General features: G+C 48.7%; 1 protein-coding gene across 1 annotated transcript in view; it reads left to right on the top strand.

The window, feature by feature from the left end:
- Window positions 1-24,733, top strand: part of ABTB2 (ankyrin repeat and BTB domain containing 2) — a 193,733-nt gene that overhangs the window by 152,800 nt on the left and 16,200 nt on the right. Inside the window, exons 4-9 of the mRNA XM_020963910.2 lie at window positions 13,878-14,030; window positions 15,325-15,490; window positions 19,703-19,792; window positions 20,194-20,295; window positions 22,471-22,567; window positions 23,676-23,811. Of these exons, the coding sequence (XP_020819569.1) occupies window positions 13,878-14,030; window positions 15,325-15,490; window positions 19,703-19,792; window positions 20,194-20,295; window positions 22,471-22,567; window positions 23,676-23,811 (744 nt within the window). The remainder of the gene's footprint in view (window positions 1-13,877; window positions 14,031-15,324; window positions 15,491-19,702; window positions 19,793-20,193; window positions 20,296-22,470; window positions 22,568-23,675; window positions 23,812-24,733) is intronic.

Here is a 24,733-nt window from a genome sequence, read left to right as displayed (position 1 = left end):
AGCTCACAGAGAGTTGACTCCCTCCAGGATCAAGGAGACCCAGGTTCAAGTTCCACCTCTTAAACACGAGAGCTGTGTGACCTTGGACAAGTCACCCCATGCCTGGAATGCTCTCCTTCCTCATCTCTGCCTCCTGGCTTCCTTCAAGTCCCAGCTAAAATCCAACATTCTACAAGAAGCCTTTCCCAGTCCCCCTCCCCCACCCTTAATGCCCATATCAGCCCTCTATTCCTTAGCTCCAATTTATCCTGTTCATATCTTGTTTGTATTTCCGTGTTGTCTCCCCATTAGACTGGGGGCTCCTTGAGGGCAGGGACCGTCTTTTGCCTTCCTTTGTATCCCCAGCCCTTAGCCCAGTGCCTGGCATCTAGTATGCACTTAATAAATATTTACTGACTCTCACTGTCCCAGACAACTCTCAAGGAGTATGAGTTAAAGACCAGGTGCCAGTCTGTACTGGTAATAGAATTCCCAACAACCCAATGAAATCACAGATTTGGGCTCAAAACCAACCAACAAGTAACAATTATCGTCTTTAATCCCCATGTGAGATAATGTGGTCATAGCTGTCATTCTCTGCCTGGCACCTAGTAGGTGCTTAATAAATGCTTATGTGATTCATTGGTCCACTGTAGTCGGTCATCTCCAGCTCTCCCCCAGCCCTGCTGTGCCATTAACCCATCCTGGACCCACTTCACCATCTGTTAATCACCCGCAGCTCAGTGAGGACCAGTCAAAGGGTATTGAGTGCCAAGTTCCTTGGGAAGAAAGAATTAAGGGATCTGGGCTAGACGGAGGAAGAAGTTGGTGCCAAACGTTGACAGCCCCAGAGAAAGGAAAGGATTTCATCCCCACTGCTGACTGCTGTGCTGGGGGGGCCGCTAGGTTGGTGCAGCTTCCTGTCTTATTGTTGGAGACAGGCAGGGAGAAAGAGAGAGGGCTGGCAACAGTGGGGCCCTGGGGCTTTGGGGGGGGCTTTGTCACAGTGGCCATGACAATGCTCTTTGTCTCCAGCTCTGCCACAGTTCTAAAGGGACCCTCCGGCAGCCAGAAATCCCAACTGTAAGGAACTGACAATTATTATTTTATTATTATTATTATTATCATCATCATCATTTTAAAAAGAAAAAGGAGGCTCTGGAGGGCCAAGATCTGGAGGGCTGGGGCCTAGAGGATAGCAAGGGGGCATCCCTGTGCTGGTCGGAGCCAAACTGGGCTGATTTCTCACCTGCTCTTATGTGCCTCGTCAGAATGATAATCCTCCTGCAGGATAAATCTCTGAATAACAACCCTCGCAGGCCTTGTACCAGTTCTCATCTCCTTAATGTTTGTGGATTTCCAGGAGGCAAACACCTGATGGAATTTGGGATTCACCCCTGAGTCTTAGAGATGAGATTAGAAAGATGGGAAGTCAACTTTTCTCCCTTCCCCCAGCTGAGTGCCGCCCCTGGCCCTGTTTCTTTACCTTATTCTATTGGGTTTCTGGTCCTCTGGCCCATGGTATAGAAGCGATTGTGAATGCAGATGTTGGCGTGTGGATGGAATGGTCTGTTTGAGCCTCTTCTCTGTCAGGGAGTCAGCTGTGGATTCGAGTTCATAGGACTGCGAGATCATAGATCTGGAGCTGAAAAAGACCTTAGGAAAAGGTAGCTCAGCTGCCCCCAAGTCAGTAAAAGGCTTTGCTTTGTGCCGGAGGAGACAGAAAACTCACCTGGAGTGGACAAAGTGCCAAACTTGGAATCAGGAAGGCCTGGGTTCAAATCCTGCCTCAGAGGCTAGCCCTAGGAACTAACTTCATCTCCCTGATCCTCATTCTCTTCATCTATAAAATGGGGATAATCAGACCACCAACCTGAGACATAGTACAGCCCTTAAAGGGTTAATTAAGTAAAGCACAGCCATGATGACGATCAGTTTCCCTTCTGGACTTGGTGAGTTCCAAGGTCCCTTCCAGCTGTAAGCCTATAAGCCTTCAATGTTGTGATGGTGATGACAACAAGGCTTATTCCCCATGTCCTACTGAGAATATTCCTCTCGTTGAGTGGGAAGTCTCCATCCCCACGACCTCTTTCCCTATCTCATGACAACTTTTGGACAATGTTGAAAAAGTGTATGTGACAAGGAGCAGTCAGGCCTTTAGCGTCACAGAATCATGGAATCAGCCCTGGAAGGGGCCTTAGAAGACCATCTAGTTGAACCGTCTTTTTCTAAAGAAAGGAAACTGAGATGTGGAACAGTTAAGTGATTTGCCCAGGGCCACACAGCTAGTAAGTTTCTAAAAGCAGGATTTGTACTAGGTTTTCCTGACTCCCTATTCATTTCACCAAAGTGGCCCAACTATCTGTAAGATTTCAGTTCTATAACTGGCTCTGAACTGTGCCGTCTTAGGGGCGTTGCCCCACATGGACATGGACATAACTCCTTGGATACCTATGTCTACCATTTTCTCCAAGAGGCCTTAGCCAGGGGGGACTAGGAACTCTCACCCTGGAGGCCCAGTAGTGTGGGAAGGTGATTCTACTGGGCCACTTTAAATCAACTGATACTCATCCTCACACCCTAAATATAGGAGACTTGACGCAAGATTCGCATTTGGTGCACCATCAATACTTGTCAGGTGGAACAAGTTGATGTGCTTAATATCCTAACCCAGGCACCGAACTTCTTTAGCATCCTAAGCCCACCTGTTGAAAGCAGAGAGGTCTGGGCAGTGTCAGCCGCAGCTGGGAGGGGGCCCACTCTGAGTAAGGTTGGAGGGCCTCACCTGTCTGGCTCTCATGCATCAGAATGGGACCTGAGGTTTGTTACCGGCCACAGCAGAGGATAAATGTGAGCAGGGAACCTCAGCAAAGCCCTGGAGAGAGAGCCCAGGTGCAATCTCTGGGATGGGAAAGAAGGCTTGCCCCAGCGAGAGGGAGCGGTTGAGGGAGAGAGGCCAGCTCTGTACCTTTCCATTCAGAGATCACATGGGCAAGGGTGTCCCCATACAGCCTGGCACTGGGCTAACTGCTCTGTGAGGCTGACACCCTCTGATCTATCAGCCATGTTTAACGAAACCAAACGAGGGGTCTGGCTCACTGCTGGCTGGGAGTACTCCCAGCAGTGTGAGAAAGGGGTAGAAAGGGTGGCGTCTTGCCCAGTGGGCTTGACTGGAATCTGTGTTATCTCACCCACAAGATGCCTCGGAGCCTTTCCCAATCCCCAGTGGTAAAGGCCCAACTTGACTGGGGGTACTGGTGCTTGTGGGTCCATAGGGGCCCCTCCCCATCCTGCAGAGGTGGCAGTGCCACAGCGGGCCACCCCAGATCTTAGGCATCGTCTAGATCTCTCACCCTGATTTACTGAATCGATGAGCCCCTGAGAAGTCACAGACCATCAGGCTTTCCCAGGGAAGTTTTTCCAGTTGGAAGAGCGCTGCATGAAGTAGTTATCTTTTTGACTGGAAGAGGGTAACCACACGCTGATTTTCAGTCTTCTTACAGGAACTGTCTGTGGAGGCACAAGGGTGTCTAGTAACCTCTAGTAACTAAAGACTCAAGTCCCTCCAAGACTGGTTCTAGTAAATGGTTTATTTGGGCTTTGGAGCCCTTCTTAAATCATTCTGACTCAAGGACTTGGCAGATTCCTGATCTCGTCAGGGTGGGGACTGGCTGCCCTGATACAGATCACACACAAGCCGTCCCCCATCCTGTGCACTTCCTGTGGGGATCTTCCTTTTTCTTTTGATATTTTATCAATTCTCTTTTTTGTTTATGTAACTCTCACTTCCAGCAATCACTCTCCCCCATAACCCTGCCTCGAAACAAATAAATTCAGAAGCAAAATAAATAGGCATGCTATCTCTGTGTGAAATTGTATGCCTCATTCCACACCTGGAATTCACTACCTTTATGTCAGAATTAGTCGTCTGAGGCCAGGATTTATCTCAAATAGCCTGGCTACCATATTACTGCACTCCATGCCATCACACACACACACACACACACACACACACACACACACACATACACACTTTTAAATTCTGGAACCGTAATCCAATTAGTATTGCCAATACTCCTGTAATCTACTGCAAATCTACTTCATCATGGCACCTGTCACCATCCTTGTGACTTCTCCCTTCCTTAGACATCACTCTTTTCTCTGTGTTGTCTTAGTTCAAATTTCACCTCTGATGCTTCCTAACCTATTCCTGACCCTGATTGAGAAACCTATCCTCCCTGGACGGCAGGTTCCTCATCTATTAAGTGAAGAAATTGGATTAAATGGTCTCTGTAGCCATCCTTCCAACTCCAGCTCTAGATGCTATGACTCTATAAAAACCTTCTCAAAACCCTCGAAAACAATGAAAGAATGGAAGCTCCCTGAGGGCAGGGACTGTCTTCACTTTATATCCCCAGCACATAGTAAGCACTTGATGTATGCTTTCTCATCCATTCCTGTGTGGTCATTACCCTGATCAGTGTAACAAAGTCTTTCAGTATTGTTTTCCTTGCATCTTCTCTCCCTTGTGGTCATTGTCCTCCTGGTTCTGTTCACTGTCCATTCACACAATTCTCGTGCCTGGCTCTTTCTCCAAGATCCTCCCAAGAAGTTCCATTGACCTGGGAGCCTGGAGGCCTTCCTGCCCTTCTTTTCATACCCTGTGCAGTCCATGGGCTGTCCAGATGTCATTGCTTACTCCCACTGGAGGACCAGCCCATGTCCTTTTCAGATATGTCCTTTCTGTGACACAGAATTGTGGACAATGTGTTCTCTCACACACATAGCTGTTGTCAATATGCTTAGAAACCTGCTTTAACCCACCGCGTCTCTTTCATTGGTCATCTGTAGTTGTAAGACTTCTATTCCATACTTTGTAGCCAGAGAGCATCACTGGAAGCATGTCAGCATAAAAAATATTTTTTTTTTTGTGGCAGAGAGAGGCTTACAGTCATGGAAAGCAATACCCCTTTTCCTAATAACAATCATATCTGCTTGTATTCAGTTCTGTATCCAGCCCATTGCCTATCTGTAACCCTAAGCCCAGATACATGTACTAATTCAGTGGTTAGTATGGTCCATGAAAATGTTAGCAGTATCTGGGATCCTAGGATCTAGAATTGGGTGGGACCTGACTTCAGTGATCATATCATCTAACCTGGAACCAAGACAGGGGAAGTGATTTGAATAGAGCCAGACAGGAGCGTGGGATCACGGATTTAGAGCAGGAAGGGGTCTTGGAGCTCACCAAATCCAAGCTCTTCATTTAATCCATGAGGAAATCAAGGCCAAATGAGTTTAAGTGACTTGCCCAAGGTCTCACAGGTATGAAGCATCAGGATTCAAACCTAGGTCCTGAGGCAGTTGGAACAAATACTAGATATTTGGAGTTAAAGGATGCGGATTCCAATTCTGGCTCCTCTGTTGCTTAGCTGTGTGACTTTGGACAAGTCTCTTTCCCTCCTCTGGGCCTCAGTTCCTCACTTGGGGGCTTGGATTGGATGACCTCCGAAATCCCTTTCAGTTCTGAGATAATGATCTTCTAGTACCAGGCATCATGGTAGTGAATAGAGGGCCTATCTTGGAGTTGAAAGGAATGGGTTCAGGTTTTGCCTGTGTGACTATGAGACCGCATTCCTGGGGCAAGTCACTTAACCTCTGAGTGACCCAGGCAATTTTCTAATATAATTCCTATAACTATGAAAGTAGTTTCCATGCTGGGAGATATCTATATCAATGAAATCGTAGGTCTAGACTCCCTCCCCTGCCTTCCCCCTCTCAAAAAAAAATCCCATGATCCTAAGACCAATATTCTTCCCACTCTAACCCCAGGAAGAATAAATATGGCCCCATCCAAAAATCCCCTCTTACTTTATTGGCCTCAATGGAGAGGGATGAGGCATGGTACAAATCAGGTGAGTCATGGTTAATCCAAATACTCAGATGGATCAGTGGTCTCGTTGATGGATACATCCATGCCTACCCATCCTGTACAACTCAGAGTCTTACTTTCCCATAAGTTCACCACTGGGGACCTTCCTTGATTTCCCTTGAAATGCACTACCCACATACCTCTCCACTGTCCTCTGAGTAATTAGCACTTTTACAGTTTCAGAGACTATAGTATTCTGTGACCCATAGCTATACCTGGCCACCAGTAGAATATTGTTAATTAAAAAAGATTGGGCCTTCATTTCAGGGGGGAAGTTTGAGGCCATTCAAGAAATTCTGTCCCTATCCCAAACCATCGGAAAAATATCCAGTTCACGTACCGGTGGTGAAGAAAGAGTGGTGGGTGGTTGTGTTGTTTGGCAAAGTAGATCAGGTAGGGGGGAGGATTCTTTGGACCATTTTGAATGGTACAGAAGGCAAATGAGCCCAGTGATTAGGTTGATTTCATCTGAGGGTGTGTCAGAGGGAAAGATAATTGGGGGTTGAGGGTGAACATCTTTCTGGCCGCACCTTGCTAAATAAACTATTTCCTTTGGCCCATCCCTTTGAGTTTCCTTTCTTGGGGCTCTGAGCCTTGAGGTGGAGACAAGGTATAAGAGATAGATGATGGTGAAATGGCTCATTAGGAAACAAGCCATTGTACCAGTCATTGGTACCCTCTCTAAATTTTCCCAGCTGTAGGATCAAGGCCCTAAATCTGAAACCATTTTGGGCTCGTAGCCAAATGTTTCAATTAAGTAGCCATGACCTGGCCTCTCAAGGCCCTAGAACAGACTGCATGGGAGTATAAGGACCGTATGGGTCAACATTGATACTACTCATCCATGTGCTTATACAGACATGGGTACACAGTGGTCAGAGCCACCCCCATGCCAAAGTAGACTTTCCAGCCCAGAGCACTGGCCAAAACCCTCCAATCTTGCTGGCCTCCTCTCACCACTGCTGGTTGTAGGCGGGCATCCAGGCCGCCAACTTGGATCATTTTCGTTGAGGCCCCCTGCCCATTCCCCATGTAGGAACAGGGCCTGCTTTGAGCCTGGAAATTGGAGTCATTTCCTGTTCCCCGTTGTTAAGACACTGCTTCTAAGACTGGAATCACAATAAATCATAAGTGTGCTGAGTGATACAGGGTTTATTTATTTTTTCCAAGCTTCGAGGCTCTTTTAAAACCAGGGCCTCCAGTTTGCTTGTTTTCATTCTTCTTCCCCCACTGCACTCTGTTTTTTAAGGTGGAAAGAAAAGGCTTTTTACAAACCAGGTCGCACAGAAGGCCTTTCCAGGACCCTCTAGAGGAGGGGGTGTGTCTGTGCTACAAATGGCCCTTCAAGTTGGAAAAAAATGCAGAAAGCAGCTATTGCTGTCCAGCCAACGTGGCGGAGTGACATGTGCCCTGCCCTGGGTGTCATGAGATGTGGTTACTCACTAAGTAATTCACTTCTGAGAAAGTCCCTAAGCAGGACAGAAGAGGTAAGGCTCCCATCCTCTCCCTTGGTCAGACCACATTGGGAATATTGTTCATTCCCAGATGCCATATTTTACCACAGACGCTAAAAAGCTAGACGATGCCCAAGATGGTGATGGGCATCAAATATGCCATAAGGGATCATTTGAAGGAACTAAGTGTGTTTAGCCCTAGAAGAGAAGCCCCAGAGTACAAGATACGTGTCTTCAAGTATTTAAAGGGCTAAGACCTGAAAGATGGATTAGTCTTGTTCTGTTTGGCTCCAAGAGGCAAAAACAGAATCAGCTGTAGACGTTGCAAAACAACAGATTCAGGGTTTAGGTTAATTAAAAAAAACAACTAACAATTAAGAATTATCCCAACATGGAACGGGCCGCCTTGGGAGAGTGGGTTCTTCTTCCTTGGAGGTCATCAAGTAGAAGCTGGACCATTCACTGAGTATGTTATAAGAGAGGATTCTTTTCCAAGTTGGAGTCAACCTGTATGGCCGCTGGAGATCTCATCCCACTCTGAAGTTCTGTGACTCTAAGCTGCATGGGATCTTAGAGATCCTTTACTCTACTTTGTCACTCTGTCCCTTCATTCCTTATCTGAAAAAAAAAATGGTCAGACTGGCCAACCTCTCAGGTCATTTCTAGCTCTGACAGTCAGTGATACTAAGTGAGAGCCCCAACCTAGCTAATACTAGTCCATGAACTGCCCCTTGGCTCTGAAACCTGGCTGTGAGATAATAGGAAGAAGCCCAAGCAGAGATCTACCAACAACCAAGAGATCTCATTTCCCTTTTTCAAAAGAGCAGAGAACAGCCTGTCAAGGTCCTAAAGAGTGTACGCCGACTTCCCAGGGCATAGAGAGGCTGGTGGCCAGAGAATCACACTGCCCAGAAAATCCTGGTCAGAAGTCACGTCGGACCACATCAGGGTTTAGAGATGTAGCCATCAGCAGCACCCTCTTAGCTTTCTTTCTGTCTTAACAAGAACTTATTAAGTGCATGCTATGTTTTTTAGCACTGTATTAGGTACCGGGAATACAAAGACAAAAAGGAAACTTTTCCTGCCCTCAAAGAACTTACAGTCCATTGGGGGGAAAAATTGTACCCCGGTATGTAAATACAAAATATTATTGTTCAATCATGTCCAACTCTTCGTGACCCCCCTTGGAGGTTTCTTGGCAGAAGTACCGGAGTGGTTTTCCATTTCCTTCTCCAGCTCATTTTATAGATGAGGAAACTGAGGCAAACAGGGTGAAGTGACCTGCCTAGGGTCACACAGGTAGTAAGTGTCTGAGGCTGGATTTGAACTCAGATCTTCCTGACTCCAGGCCTGGTGTTCTAGCCACCACAACACCTAACTGAAAGGCCAAAGCATCCTCAAAGAACTCACATTCTAATGAGAAAGACAATGTGCAAATAACTCTGTGCATATGAAATATATATGGGGGGCAATCTCTGAGGGAAGGCATTAGCCCTGTGGGGACCAGAAAAAAAAGGCCTTTTGCAAAAGGTGAGATTTGAGTCTTAAAGAAAGCGGGGAGATGAGAGGTTGGGGAAGGGGCAGAATCAGGATCTACTTCTGGAAGGAAAAGCCATTGAACTTAATCTTGAAGAAGCTAGGGATTCCAAGAGGCAGAGGTGAGGAGGGATGGAATCTCGGAGGGAGGCAAGATTGGAACCCAGGGCCTCTGACTCCAAGTTTCTCCCCTTTCCTTTGAGCCTCCTAGATGGTCTGGCTATTCCCTTTCCTCAAGTGGGAAGGCCGTCCTTAGATGGATCCTGGCCATCCAGAGCTGGAGCCCTGGCTCTTTTCCTGCTGTTGACTTGCCAACATCTGAACCACCAGATGCTTTGTCAAACATCCAGCCTGCCTGAAGAAAGCTGTGGAGCATAAAGGAGCTGAGAGGACGTGGCTTTCTCTGGCCCTGAAGACCCTCCCCTGCATTCCCTCTGCCCAGCACCGGTGCTGTCAACGCCTGTGTCGATCTGATCGGCATTGCCCCAGGACCCAGGGCAGCCAAGAGGAAAGACAAGAAGGCAGAATATTTCCCCTTTTAATTAGGGGGAAAGCAAGCCGAGGCCCAGTCCACAGATACATTTCACCATTGCTCCTCGTGGGGGTGGGGGGCCTTCTGCCTTGTGGAAGCAGCCCATAGGGTTCGTTTTTATTGGACTGGTCCAGCATGCCCGGGAACACCAGCCAGCTCTTCTAAGATGCCCGGGCGGGGGGGGGGGGGAGATGAAATATCATAGGAATATAGAAGGAGCCTCAGGGAGAGCCTAGTCCTCATCATAGGAGACAGCTGAGGCCCAAGAAAATAAGGGGCTGGCCCAAGGTCATACCAGTTGTAAGTAATAGAAATGGGATTGGAACCCAGGACCTCTGACTCCAGTTAGGAAGTTCTTACCATGGTACCACCCGTGACCCAGAAGAGGAATATTAGGGAGGAATAAGCTCAGTGTGTCTCTTGACCAGAGCCCAGGCCATGCCTGGGGTATCGTCCCTGACTATTTCACCCTCTGCCGGTCCCCGCGTGGTTTTTATCAAGGAGGGAGGGTTGGAGGAGCTTGGTTTTGCAGGTGTTGTCATAATTGCATTCAAACGAGCGGCAGATGTACCCCAAGGGCAGAATGAAAGCAAGATGACCTTGTCTTCAGAAAACATCTCTGAGATGGCTCTCATTGTGGTTATTAATAATGCACATAGCCATGTACCATCTTCAAAAGAGCAGAAAGCATCCTACGAACAGCACGTTGCTCTCAAACACCCAACTTCTCCAAGGCCTTTGTGTCTCACTAGAACGTAGCTTCCCATTAGCCCTGCCTCACTGGGTTGGGTTTGGGCAGAGGAGGGAGACATACCAGCAGAGAGAGACTTCAAGAGGCTTTGTAATGATAAAAACCATACACTCGACTCTTATGTGTTATCCAATGAACACAGCATAATTTTGCTAATTTGTGAATTATCTTTTTGCTTACTCTTCTGTTCCCAAGGCTAATGATATTTAAGTAAAGTTTTATGCTGAGTCCAGTGGAGCTAATATGTAAAACATTAACAGGGATCCGTGTAGAATTAATTGCACTCAGTGGAGTGGGGGGAGTGTGGCTAGAGGTGGTTTAAATGGGTCAAAGGACAGTAGATTTAGAGCTGGTGTCATCTAGTCCCATCCCCTCATTTTACAGGTGAAGAAACTGAGGCTCAGGTGGTTAAGTGACTTGTCCAGTGCAAGTCACTTAAAAAATATTTGGAGGGATTTTTAATCTGCTAATTTGTGGAGGGGAATCATTTGCAAAAAGGGCGACCTGCCCCAATCAATGAAACAAAGAGCAAAGTGTGAGAGAGGCAGGTTTGGACGTCATACCCAACTCCTCGAGGCATCCTAGAGTGAAATAGGCTGCTTCCGGAGGTAGCAGCTCTCCTGCTGCTGGAGGTTTTTTAAGAGAGGTTAGGTGACCCTTTGTTGTGGCTAAAAAGGACCGGGCTAGACGGCAGTTTGGCCATGTGTTTCTGAGCTTGGCTTCCTGTTTTGACCTGAAAGCTTCTGACTTTGCAACATACTTTTGAAATCTAAATATTGTCTGATGTACAAAGAGGCACTGCAGGTCTGTGGTCAAGACTGAACCTCTCGGACTGTTGGCTTTAGGAACTGGACTGTGGCAGAAAGATAATTCATGGGTTTGTTCATTCATTCTTTCTACAACATTAACATGGCCATGCCTCTCATCCCTCACCCATTCGTGACCACCATCCCACCTCTTATTTATTGTTATTGTTGTCAATAATAATTCCAGTATTATAGATGCTGTTATATTTCCTATTGTAATTTATAATGCAATATTAATAAAATATTAATGATAATAACAACTAGCATTAATATAACATTTTAAGGTGAACAAGGTACTTTACAGATAGTATCACACTGTGTCCTTACAACAACCCAGAAAGGCAGTCTCTATTATTAGCCTCATTTCCTCAGATGAGGAAACAGATGAAATCACTTTCCCAGGGTCACACAATTGTAAGTGTCTGAGGCAGGATTTGATCTCAGATCTTCCTGCCTCCAGATTCCATGCTGTATATCCTCTGTGCTACATCGGCCTAATAGCACACTGAACAATTGTGCAAAGTACTCACATCTGGTCTGGCCAAGGCAGATTGCAGAGATATTATCGTGTCCTAATTCCAGTCTAAAATCCCATTAGATTCTTGGGCTACCCTATCACACCTTTGATTCACCTGGAGCTTGTGGTCCATTAAAACCCCCAGATCTTATTCCAACAGACTCCTGTGTAGTCATGTACTTGGGAAGCTCATATTTTGACCCCAAGTAGGTAATGAACAGGTAGGTAATGCAAATATTATGATCCCTATTTTGCAGATGGGGGTCTTTTGGGTTCATAGTGGTAAGGAGCCTTACTGAAGGTCATGTGAACACTAAGTGACATAGTGAGGACTTGCACCCAGGTCTTTGGACTTCTAATCCAATGTTCTTTCCTTGAGGCCATGCTGCTTCTCATGGACTCTAGCAGACTCAGCACCAAACTTGGAGGAAAGCCTGGGTCCCTCTCAGCAGCCCCTCCATTGAGCCCGCTGGAGTTGACAGAACACAGAGGGAAGAGGGGAGTAGATCTCTAGGCTTGTCATTATCGAGACCTGCTTAAGAGGGCAGCTTGTTGGTGACAGCCTTTCTTCTTGTGATGGTGAGCCGGGAGAAGGACTGAATCCATCTGGGGCAGTCTGTATGTCCAGTGAGTCATGAAGCAAGGAGGCTGGTTGTCAGGGAGACTACCCTAATGGCCAAATCTATTAGACTGTGAAATGGTCTCCAGAGGGGGTCCTCATTGCCTCGGGAAGCTAGACAAAGCCCTCGGAAAGGATCCCAGGCAGCCCTCCTTCATTAACGGGAGCGGCCCTGACCAGCCATGAACCGCCTCTCTGACTTTAAGATGGTGGGTGATCTCAGGCAGGACTGAGCAGGAACAAAGGAGGAGGCTGGGGGAGGGGGAGGAAACAGGCCCTTTGTCAAAGATACATCCTGTGTCGCCCCCTGCTCTACCTTGCTCGTGGCAGGATAAAAACAGAAAAGTCCTTGTTGAGATCCTGAATTGCTTCTTCTTCTGAAGTGGGAGGTCTGGCCCCCTCTCACCCCCCAGCCCTTAGAGGAAAGCTCTACTCCCAAATCCTATTATGGAACCTTTCTCCTAACGGGATTTTGTGCCCCTGACCCTTCCCAAAAAGCCCTCTGCTGTTTTGAGTTGCTTGTCAGTGTCCTATCTCCCTGTGCATGCTTCAGATGGGGGCTGTCTTGGGGCAGTAGTGCAAAATGTAGTGGCCCCTTGGGGGCACTGGCTGGTGGGGCTCCTCAAAGGGCTGATTGATGTTACTCTCCTCAGCCTAAGGGGCTGAACCTTTTCTATACTGTTGCTTACACACACACACACACACACACACACACACACACACACACACACACACACACACACAGAGACTCATTTAATTTATTTGCATTGATTGAGGTAGCAGGACCAGGGGGTAAAGTGGCCTAGCCCATTTGGGAATCCTGTTTGGACACAGGCATTCAAATTCTGCAGGAAACTCCCAAGCCGAGCTTGAAAACTGATGGGCTGCATCCCAGAAGAGGCTGGGGACTCTTGTCATCCCAGCGAGGGGGAGAGAAAAGGGTGCTGCTACTGGGGCTGCTGATCCCGGAGGCATTGCCCACCGATGACGATGTGCCACAGAGCTCCAGCTGGATCCAGCCCCCACCCATGTCAGCAGTCAATATAATGGATAGACTTGGAGTTAGGAGGACCTGGATTCAAATGATGCTTCAGACTTGGAGTCAGGAAGACCTGGGTTCAAATGCTGCTTCAGACAGCTCACCAGCTGTGTGACCTCAGGCAAATTACTTAAGCTTTCTCAGCCTCAGTTTCCTCTTCAGCAAAATCAGGATAATTACAGCACCTCACTGTACGGCTATGCCAAATGAGATAGTATGTAAAGAGCTTTGACAACCTTTAGGTGCTTTGTAAATGCTTATTCTTATCATTAGAGCTAGAAACAGCTCTCAAGATCGTCCTTTGGATACCATTATCTTACAGATGAAGAAACTGAGGCCTGGAATTGTTTAATGACTCATTGAAGTTAAGAGCTGTCTCGTGGGAGGACTCCCATAGTGGTTCAGGGTGGTTCTTGGCACAAGATAGAGTAGTCAGCATGGTGTTGACCCAGAGTCTGGCGCTCTCTCTGTCCCGTAGTGGTTCAGAGTGGTTCAACCAAAGACGTCCTTTCCTTCTTACTGGATTGTTGCCTCTCTCTGCCTTCTGGCTTGCTGGACAGGGAACATTAAAAGGAAATGTTATTTTGAAGAAGCCATATGACAAATTGATTGCCATCCATTCTCCAAGAAACACTGGAGAACGTCTTCTTTTCTCCTGTCACTGACTCATGTTCACATATGCTGACCCTGTTGCCTCTTTGCTCTCCTGCAGGCCCTTCATGCTCCTCCCTCCACTGATGGAATGGATGCGCGTGGCCATCACCTATGCAGAACACCGTCGCAGCCTGACTGTGGACAGTGATGACATCCGGCAGACAGCCCGATTACTGCTACCTGGCCTGGACTGTGAGCCCCGGCAGTTAAAGTACGTGAGATGTACTCTGTTGGGGTGGGATGGGAGCAGCCAAAGTCCCACCTGTAAGGACACAGCTGGCAAGGAGAGGGCTGGCTGTCCCAAGCCTATAGACAACTTTCTTTTGAGCAAGGGAGGCAAGTTGTTTTGGTTTGTTTTTTTTTCTTCTGTGGCCTCTACTGGCCATAGCCATCCACTTCCCATCTCACAAAGATGTTGGGAGGGTGGGTGTTAAAGGCTATAAAGTGTTTTGAACTTCTCTGAGAAAGTCCCCCATAAATACCCAGAAGTATTATTAGAATAGCTCATAAATCTCCACCAAGACTGGTACCTGGGGACCATCCCCATCTCCCAAGATTCCATGATTGGTACATGGAGCTGGCAAGTTAGAATGGGAAAGCCCAGGAGAGGAGCCCAACATGGCAGACATGGCAGAAGAATTCCAACCCTTTCTTCTGTCTTGGAATTGAATTGTTCTCCTCATAGGCTACTCACTCTAGGAAAGTGGGATAGAGGCTTTCCTGACCCCTTGTAGCCACTGAGAGCCCCCACATCCTTCTCCTTTCCCTGAAAGAGCCATACTAGCCATAGTGCCTGATCTAAATCCCAAGGCAGACATTTCTCTGATTCTGTAACTGGTCCCCATTGTGCATGGATGCAAAGAAAGAAAGAAACAGTCCCTGCCCTCAAGAGGAAACAACATATACACAGATAAATGTGGGGGGATGAGTAGGGGCCTTATATGGTACCTAAGGCTGAGCTGAGCTGTAAGAAACTAGGAATTCTTAGGGATGGGAGAGAAGAAAAGCATTCACAGCCACCATAAGGAGGTTGGAAGAGACCGGAAATGTCAGGTATGAGATGCATAAACAAGGATTGATATCTTCTTAGATCCTTTTGAGCTCTAGATCTGTGATACTAAGTAGGCCAGTCTAGCTGAAATACCAGTGCTTGAAGGGGAGTGATGTGGAATGGTTAGGGACACAGACATTTCCAATAGTGCGTTCCTGATTTTGGAGGTAGAATGTTACATATGGAATGTGATGACTATGCCACCAAGGCACTTTCTAGACTTTTTCATGATTTGGGGAGAAAGGATGAGGCTGGCTGCGTCCAAGACCATCCCTCACTTGGCCATGCGGCCAATCTGATCCTGTAGGAATCTCACATTCCTACATGCAGCCTAGTGATTCTGGGGCTCCCTGATTCTGCATTGAGTCCCAGTGGAGAGAAACATGCCCTGAATCCATCCCAGAAAGATTCCCCATAATGCAGCTTGTATCCTTTTTGTCTTTCTCTTGGACAGGCCTGAATGTTGTTTCAGTTCCTTTCGGAGGCTCGATGCCAAAGCAGCCACTGAGAAGTTCAACCAGGACCTAGGTTTCCGGATGCTCAACTGTGGGAGGACAGATCTCATCAACCAGGCCATTGAGGCTCTGGGGCCCGACGGGGTTAACACCATGGATGACCAGGTAGAGGCAAGGGAGATTTGGGAGAGTCTGAGTAGTGAGAAAGAGGTCTTCCAAAATGTCTACTAGAAGAAGACTAGGAATCAGAAGGAAGGAAGGAAGGAAAGAGGGAGAAAGGGAGAAAGGAAGGGAGGGAGGGAGGGAGGGAGGGAGGGAGGAAAGGAAGGAAAAAGGGGAGGAAGTAGGAAGGGAAGAGGAAGGAAGGAAGTAAAGAGTGAAGAGGGAGAAGGGGAAAGAGGAAAGGAGGGAGGAAACGAAGGAAGGTAAAAGGGAGGGAAGAAGGGAGGGAGGAGGAAGAAAGGATGGAAGAAAGGAAAGAGGGAGAAAAGGAGAGAGGAAGGGAGACAGGGAAGGAAGGAAGGAAAGAGGGAGAAAGGGAGAGAGGAAAGGAGAGAGGGAAGGAAGGAAAAGGGAAGGAAAGAGGGAAGGAAGGAAAAAGGGAAGGAAGGGAGGAAGGAAGATTATTATTAAGCACTTACTATGTACAAAGCTTAGATACAGTTCTCCCCTTCTCCCATTCATGCCTTACATCAACTGAAATAATACATGTAAAGCACTTAGCTCACATTTATATGATGGCGAGAAAGTACAGTGTATGGGGATGGGTCTCTCCACCAGCCAGGGTGCAGTCTTCCCTCCTTGCTTTAAGTTTACAGTTGTTTATTATTATTGTTATCATTACAGTTGAAGCTAGAAAATCCAGGAATGTGCTTTCTGTTTCTCTGGGCTGAACTTCTAACCCTGGAATGCCAGAGATTGGGTGGGGGGTGGGGTGGAAACAGGAGGCTGGAGGTCAAGGGGAGCCAGCCTGGTACCCTGCCCAGGCATTGGACACACACACACACACACACACACACACACACACACACACACACACACACACACACACGCGCGCGCACACATACAGGTGACCGTCAGTCTTTCATTGGGCAGAGTGACTGAGCACCTACTGTGTGGGTCTTATTGCTCTAGGCACTGTAGGTGATTCATAGATTCATAGAGCTAGAGCTGGCAGGATCTCAGAGGCTAAATGGTCAGCTCTCTCACTTCACAGATGAGGAAACTGGGATGCAAGAAAATTAAATGACTTACCCAGGACCATAGAGGTAGTATCATAAATCAGAGAGATTTGAACCCAGGTCCTGGCTCCAGAGCCAGTACCAGGACCGCTGTATTCACACTCAGGTAGAACATTTCCTTCACAGACGCTCTATGATATATGCTGAGCAGGCATTCTCCCCATTTTCCAGATGAAGAAACCAAGGCTCAGAGAAACTAGGTGATTCGCCCGTAGCCATACCCCACAAGCAAGCACATCCTCAGACCAGCACACTCCCCCTGTCCATAAGGAGCTTATGATGTAGTTAAATAATGAGAAAAGACAATGCATGCTATAAGGCTAGTGACGATTGGGTGCTGAATGAAGAGTCCAGGCAATCAGTGCCATGGGAGTTCAGAAGTGGGCGCCGGGGTGGTCTGGGAAGGCTTCTCGAGGAGGTGACGGATGAGGAGATTGTAGTTAATGGGGGTATGGAGGAGAACGCTCTAGGCAAAAATTCATAATAGTAATAATAATGTATTTCAAAGTGGAAATAAATAAGAGGGTGCTTGGCCAGGGGGAGGAGCTGGGGACGGGGGAACAGCAGCATCCTGAGGGGAAAGAGGCACTGAGCCAGGGTGGAGAGTCCTGTTGTCGGAGTCAACCCAGGTCTGGGTTCAAGTCCTGCTCCTGATACTTGACTAGCTCTGTGACCCCAAGCAAGTAATGTAACCTCTCTAGCTAGGCGTCATGTAGCCATCTAAGACCTAGGTGCGAAGTCAAGGATTCCCAAGCATACCTCCAGCAGGGTTTAAGAAGCTTATGGAGGAGCTATGTAAAATGAATTGCTCTCTATATATGTGTGTGCTTGGTGAACTCCAGAATGTATTTCTTTTCAGATTCAGTGGGAAGGTTTAGCTAAAGCAAGTAAAGGGTTCAGGGAGCAGAAAGGGTTGGAGCCCCTCTGGGCCAGTTTATGTGGTGGTGGGAGAAAATGGCAGAAGGGCCAGACGGGGTCAGACCCTCCCTGTCCCCCTGGAGCCCTGGGCCTGGGCCTGCCTGGGAAGACTGGGGCTCCCGGCACTTTGGAGGCATTTGGTTATGACTAAGTTATAAGGTGGTTGTAACCGCTACCCCACGGGAGCATCATAGACAGAGCTGGGTTTGGAGTCAGACCTCACGGCTCTGCTACGGCCAGTTTGTCTGAGCCCGGCCCAGTCCCTCGCCCTCCGAGCCTTCTGTGGTTGGACTGATTCCTAATGTCCTTCCTACCTTTGTATCCTATGGCAAGTGGTGTACAGTATCCCCTGAGCGCCTGCTCTGACACCTGCCCGTACTGAGCTAGCCTTTAAATGGTCCTTTCAGGTTTACGACACAATCCTCACGACAACCCTGTGAGGGGGAGACTGTTATCATCCCCATTTTACAGATGAGAAAACTGAGGCACAGAACATTTTAGGGTCACAGAGCTCATTAAGTGTCTGAGGCCAGATTTCCTAACTCCAGGACCCGTGTACTGCCCACTGTGCTACCTAGCTCCCTCTAAATATGACTTGATCTCGGCCTTCAAGGAGCTGGCCAATTAGTTGTAGCTCTGAGAGTCAATCAACAAACATTTATTAAGCACCTACTATGTGCCAGGCATTGTGCTGTGCGTTGGAGTTACCAAAAAAAGGCAGAAGACAATGCTTGCCCTCTAGGAGCTAATGGTTGAATTGCAGCTCTGAGAATTAATCAGGAAACATTTATTAAGCACCTACTATGCTCCAGTCACTGTGCTATGCACTGAGGATACAAAAAGAAGCAAAAGACTATCCCCTGCCCTCAAGGAGCTGGCAGTTCAATTGCAGCTCTGAGTGTCAATCAACAAACATTTATTAACCACCTACTATGTGCCAGGCATTGTGCAATGCCCTGGGGACATAAAAAGAGGCAGAAGTCACCCCCTACCCTCAAGGGGCTGGCAGTTTTGTTGGCCATCTGGGGAGCTAACAGATTGTGCCTCGGGGGAAAACAGATTTGGGGGGGGGGGCCTAGTCCGTCTCCCTATTTACTTTCTGGCCTTTGATATTTCTAGAGTGATCTGTCGGTAAACAGCCCTGTCTCCCGCCCTGATTAATCTCAGACTATCCATTTGTCTGCCGGCATCCAGAGAGAGGGATTTACAAGGCTGGGCGATCTTGTCTGCACACACATCACTTAATAAATAACATTTTAAGGCTCCAGGAAAATGCTTGCTGGGGAAACTGCCGAGAGTTAACTCCTTCTCTGCAGGGCTCTTTTGGGGAAGGCAGAGGCACGATCTACCTGTTCGAGCTTGGGAAGGGAAGTGGCCACACTGCGTGGGCATTTCTGAGCCCTGAGAAAACCGGGGTGTCAATGGCTAATGAGCTCTCTATCCCCCCCACTGCTTTTTCATGTGCCATTTTCTTTAGTTAAGACTGACAGACGTGTAGTGTCTAGAGTCAGAAGGCCCCTCAGAGGCCACCACGCCCAAACTGGATCATTTTACAGCTGAAAAAACTGAAGCCCCCCAGATCACACTGGTTTTCTAATAGTCACACAGCTAGGAGGCGGCCGGAGCCCCGGAATTTGAAGCCTGCACAGGCATCCCCCAGGGCCCATGTGTAGACATTTTGGTGGGTTAAGAGCACCGGACCTCAGTGGAGTCAGAAGAGACCAGTGTTAGAATCCTGGGTGTTTGTGCCTCTGGGTAAGTCACTGTGAGCCTCAGTTTCCTCATCTGTAAAGCAGGAATGATACTTACATGACGTGCAGTCCGTCAGGAAATCTAGCGAGCATATAGGGGCTGTACTGTGCTGGGTATAAGGGCTGCAGAGACAAAAATTAAACCATCCCTGCCCTCAGAGAGCTTATGTTCTATACTTTAAAACGTGATTATTTTAAATCATCATCACATGTTCCGTAGCGGACCTCAGAAGCCACTGAGTCCAATCCTCTCACTTTACAGCAGAGGAAACTGAGGCCTGGGAGGTGAAGCAGCCTCCCCGGTGTCCCACAGCTAGTGTTTGGGGCAGGATTCAAAGCCAGCTCCTCTTCACTTCCTTTACGTTAGCACTCTGTTGACTCAGGTCCACAGTGCCTCGGGCAGCAGGAACATAAGTCCCCCTGAAACCCCTCAAACAGCTGAGCATCTCTGTCCTTTGTCCATTTAGGGGATGACCCCACTGATGTATGCCTGTGCTGCTGGGGACGAAGCAATGGTCCAGATGCTGATAGATGCTGGAGCGAACTTGGACATCCCGGTAAGTGACCTCTAAGCCCCTGCATGCAGGGCCTCCATCCTTGGCCTGTCACAGAGAGTCCTGCCGGCCCTGCTTGTTGGCCATCCTGGACGTGGGCAGTTTGGCCCACCAGGCCCCAAGAGAAGGAGCTTATCCTCTCCAGAAGGACAGGCGCCCAGAAATGCCCAGGTGCCCAGCACCAGTCAAAGGGAGGTCACGGATGAGGTTAAGCCTTGCTTCACGGGCCGATGAAACGCAGTCTGCAGCCAGCTTGAGCTGCACCCTACCCCCACCTGCCACCACCTTGCACATCCCTCCCATCGTCGGCATGATCTCGTCTTCTCTGGTGTCAGTCAAAAGGGCAACAATGGCCCTTGTAAGAGAAAGTGAACTCTCCACTGGTTTTCCCACACCCCCCCCAGGTCCCGAGCAGTTCTCCCCGATACCCGTCGGTCCACCCCGACAGCCGACATTGGACCTCACTGACGTTTGCTGTGCTGCATGGGCATATCTCTGTTGTTCAGGTGAGTTCCCCGGCCTCCAATCCTTCCCAGAACTTCCCTCCTTTATGTTTGCACCACTCCACGCCATCAGGGTTTTCAAGTGTGGGCCTGCCCCTTGGCCCAGGCTCCTTCCTACCACAACCCCAGCTGCAGGAAGATACTTGGGCATCAAAGAGTTGACACCAGGAGAAGAGCCATGCACACCCGCCATCTTCCTCCTCTGTCCTTTTTCAGTCCCATACCTACTGAAGAAGTTTCCTTGGGAACTGGGGCATTAGCAGCCCTTATAGGGAGCTCTATATAGAACTGTATGATTTAGAATTGGAACGGACCTCAGGAATCGTTCAGTTCACCAAACATTGAGTGCCTACTGTATGCCAAGTCATTGTGCTAAGCATTAGTGATACAAAGACAATAATGAAATTGTCCCTGCCCTCCCAGAGCTTATAACATAGCATGATGGGAGCATGTCCCCTCCCCAGCTCACAAGTTAGGTTCCCTGGATGATGGCCACCCCAGATTTGGGGTATTCTCTGGACCTGCCCCTCTAAAGCCAGAGCCTGTGAGCCCCCAGTGCTGTGTTTCCCTTTCATTGATCAGCCCAAGGATAAGATTAGCTCAAATCTCATGGTAACAAAAATACTCACAAAACATAGGGGAAGGGAAGTCTGGTATCACTTTACAGAAAAGGAAACTGAGGCCCAAAGATTTAACTGACCTGCCCACAGTCACAGCTCTGAAAAAAAAGGAGAGCTTGGATTCAGACCCAGGCCTTCTGACCCCATATCCAGTCCTCTTTCAACAGCATTATTCTGTCCAGTTCTCATCTGATGGACACCTCCGAAGTGTCCAGCTTGCTCTGCATCCTTAGATCACACTCTTACCAGGCCACACATCTACATAGCCACCCACCTTTTCCTCTCCCCCGTCACCCTGTGTAAAGCCTGATGGGAGGGTCCCCAGATCAGAATAACCGAGCTGGAAAAGATTGTGAGCTCAGAGCCATAGAGGTACAAGGGACCTCCAAGGTCAGCTAGTCTAACCCCCTCTTCTTGTAGACAAGGCCCAGAGTATCATGACTTGTTCAGGGTCCCAGAGATTTTTTTTAAAAAGCCTCAGAAGCAGAATTTGAACCGAGGTCGTCTGTCTTCCAAGCCAATGCTCATTCCATTATACTGGCTCAGACCTCAGAGGGGATCTGATCCAACCATGGCCTTAATAAGAATCCCCTCTAAAACCTGGTTGACAAGTGGTCATCTGGCCAGTCCTTGAAGATGTCCAAGGACGGGGGACTCACCACCTCTCAAGGTGGGCCATTCTTCTTCGGGGCAGCTCTGTTCGTTCCCTGGGGAATGTCTAGACTTGTGCCCAGTTTCAATGCCACCTCCCTCATCTTGGCATTGGCACAGCCAGCCATGTCAGGACTTGTCTTTGATTGACAAGCGTCTCCATCAGCAGTTTTGTGGCTGACCTCTGTCCCTGCCCTTCCCCTCTGCCCTGCCCTCTTCCCTGCTGCCACAGCCTAGTTGGCGGCTCACTGGAGCCAGAGCCCTAACTCATCACATTCCTGGCCTTGAATTTCAGTGACTTGCCTAAGATCAAACAGATTGTATGTGGCACAGCCCCCAGGAGAATGTCAACTCCTTGAGGGCAGAGGTTTTTAATTTTGTCTCTGTATCCCCAGCACTCAGAGCAGCACCTGGAAAAAAGTGGGTGCTCAAAAAATTCTTGTTCGAGTGAATTGAATTGAACCATATGTCCCTTCTTTCTCCATGCCAGAGAAGGCGTGGACAGGTGGGTGCTGAAGCCCGTTCAGCAGTCCAGGGACTCCAAGGACAAGGTCTCCAAAGCTAACCCTGGCCTCAGTGAGAGCAGAGTGTAATCCCCTGCCCTGTCACACCTGCTCCCCACCCCCTGACCTGAGAGAGCTGCAGGCCTTAGGAGCCTGCTGGAGCTCCTTCTAGTATCCAAAGTAGGTCACTAGCCCCAGTAGGTGTGTCAGGAAGGAAAGCAGCCGCAGGAGAAGGGAGATGAGGGCGGAGGGAGGGACAGGGCTTTCCTTCTCTGGGGGCTGACTTCCTCTGGCTCTTCCCTCTTCCCACTCCTGCACCCCCACTCCATCCCCCCCACCAGCCTGCCCAGCTGCAGCCTCCCCCCCTCCAGCCTCACCGTAGCCCTCTGCCCTTTCTCTGGCAGCTGCTTCTCGATGCCGGTGCCCATGTGGAGGGCTCTGCGGTGAACAGCGAGGAGGAAAGCTACGCAGAGACGCCCTTGCAGCTGGCCTCGGCAGCAGGTAACTGCCCCCCACCCGCAGCCACCGGTGGGCTCCCCACTCACCAGGAGCCCCGCTAGCCCAGCTGAGGCCCCCGGCATCACAGGCAGCATCATGTGAACCATGGAAAGCCCTTACATGGAGGGGACTTGAAAGCCTTCCAGGGGGTTTGGAGTCTGTCCCCTGGCATCCCGCTCTCCCCATCCATCAGCGGGTTTGTACAGAGCTTGGCACCCAGACAAGACTAAACAGAGATACCAAAAGGGAATCCTTGACTGAGCAGGATTTTCTCTGGGTGGGCTTCGAAGGCCTGAAAGGAGAAAGAAAGAGACCGCCTGCCTTCTTCCTCTAAATGTGTCTTCTCAGAGCATTTCTTCACTTCACCCTTTATGAAATGTCACCAGGGGTGGGGGGAAGCTTTTAAAATTGTTTTTTTTCTTTTTGGCAAGGGGAACAGTTTGAATGACAGGCTGACAGGCTTCCCTCAGGTCCCTTTCACCTTCAGGTTTGACCACTCAGTGTCCCCTTTGAAGCGTTTTTATTTTAACATTATTATAATGATTCCACCACCACCCCACCAAACATAACCCAAAGAAATAACAGTTAAAAAAACAAATCAGCCCCTTGTCTGTCTGACAAGATATGCTTCATTCCATCCCTGAGATCCACCACTTTTCTGCCAAGAGAAGGGAGTGCCTGACTTTCCCTTTCGAGGGAGTTGGGGTTAAGTGACTTGCCCAGGGTCTCACACATACAGTGTCTGAGGCCAGATTTGAATTCAGATCCTCCTGACTCCAGGGCTGGTCCTGTATCCACTGTGCCACTTAGCTGCCATTTGACTTTCCTTTACACGAATGTGATCATAGCTCTCTTTGCTTTGCATCAGTCCATACGAGTCTTCCTCAGTTTCCCTGAATTTTCTTGTTTGCTGTTTTCTTATGGTATACTAATTCTCCCTGACATTCACATGCCATAGTTTGGTAGCCATCCCCCTAATCTCTGGGCAGCCACTTGGCTTTCAGTCCTTTGCTATTACCCCCTCCCAAAATGCTGCTGTGATTGGTTTTATATCCTTTGATCTTTGAAGTCCTTGAGATACAGGCCTATAAAGATCTGCCTTTTGTTTCAGGGAACTATGAGCTGGTCAGTTTATTGCTGAGCCGGGGAGCTGACCCTCTCCTGAGCACCCTAGAAGCCAATGGAATGGCTTCCTCACTCCATGAGGATATGAACTGCTTCAGCCACTCAGCAGCCCATGGGCACAGGTATGTAAAGCCGGCCACCCCAACTGAAGGGTCCCAGGACAGCAGCCAGGAGGAGAAGCCTCTGCTGCAGACCAGGGGAGGTGGGTAGGGCTGAAGGAGAAAGAAGCAAGATCTCTTGTTGAGAAAAGGCTTGACGGGCTGCTTTCTTTCAGGGGTACTTGACCTGTGTGGTCAGAGCAGAGGAAAACTGCTATCTCTAAACTGATCCAGCCGGTGGCTTTTTAAAGTGTAAGGACTTGGCTATGAATCAGGAGCAGATAAACCTAAAAATGGCAGGCTCTCAAGCATCAGACATGGCCCCATTTCCTTTTGCCATCCATCCTCCCAAGCTGAATCCTCACAAGTCCTAAGTGGTCCAAGTACAGGGCTCTGCTCTGCAGAAAAGCACAGCTTTGGGAGTTGTCCACCCTCATTAAAATTTTAGGATTCAGAACTGGGAGGGCTTGTGGATGAAGAACTGGGATGGACCAGGGAGGTCATTTAATCCAACAACCTCATTTTACAGATGAGGATCCAGATTCTGCTGAGAATCAGAAGTAATAGGGATGAGACATCCAAGGCCAGGAAGCCTTCTCCAGGCAACGCAGAGGGGAAGGAAGTAGGATTTTTTCCCCCTAACCCTTCTCTCCAGAGCACAGGATCAGTTAGGGAGGGAGGATGAAGGGAAGGACGGGACAGGTGATCCTTATATCTGCCCAAGAGTACACATTCATTCAGACATCTCAGGACCTCCCTGGGTCCCATATATGTGGGGACAGCTCCCACTGGTGGCTACTTGGAGGAATAGCTCTGTCTCTGCCTGGCTCTTCTCTGGGACCGTGCAAGGCTAACACCTCGGCAGCCCCTGAGATACAGGGAGAAATAGATGGAAGTTAGTGGCTGCGCTCATTGGGCTCTTGGAGCCAGTCCTTATTTCTGCCAC

Source organism: Phascolarctos cinereus, unplaced genomic scaffold, assembly GCF_003287225.1.
Source record: "Phascolarctos cinereus isolate Bilbo 61053 unplaced genomic scaffold, phaCin_HiC Scaffold_9;HRSCAF=440, whole genome shotgun sequence".
Taxonomy (NCBI): domain Eukaryota; kingdom Metazoa; phylum Chordata; class Mammalia; order Diprotodontia; family Phascolarctidae; genus Phascolarctos; species Phascolarctos cinereus.
This window is presented reverse-complemented; position numbering and strand designations above follow the sequence as displayed.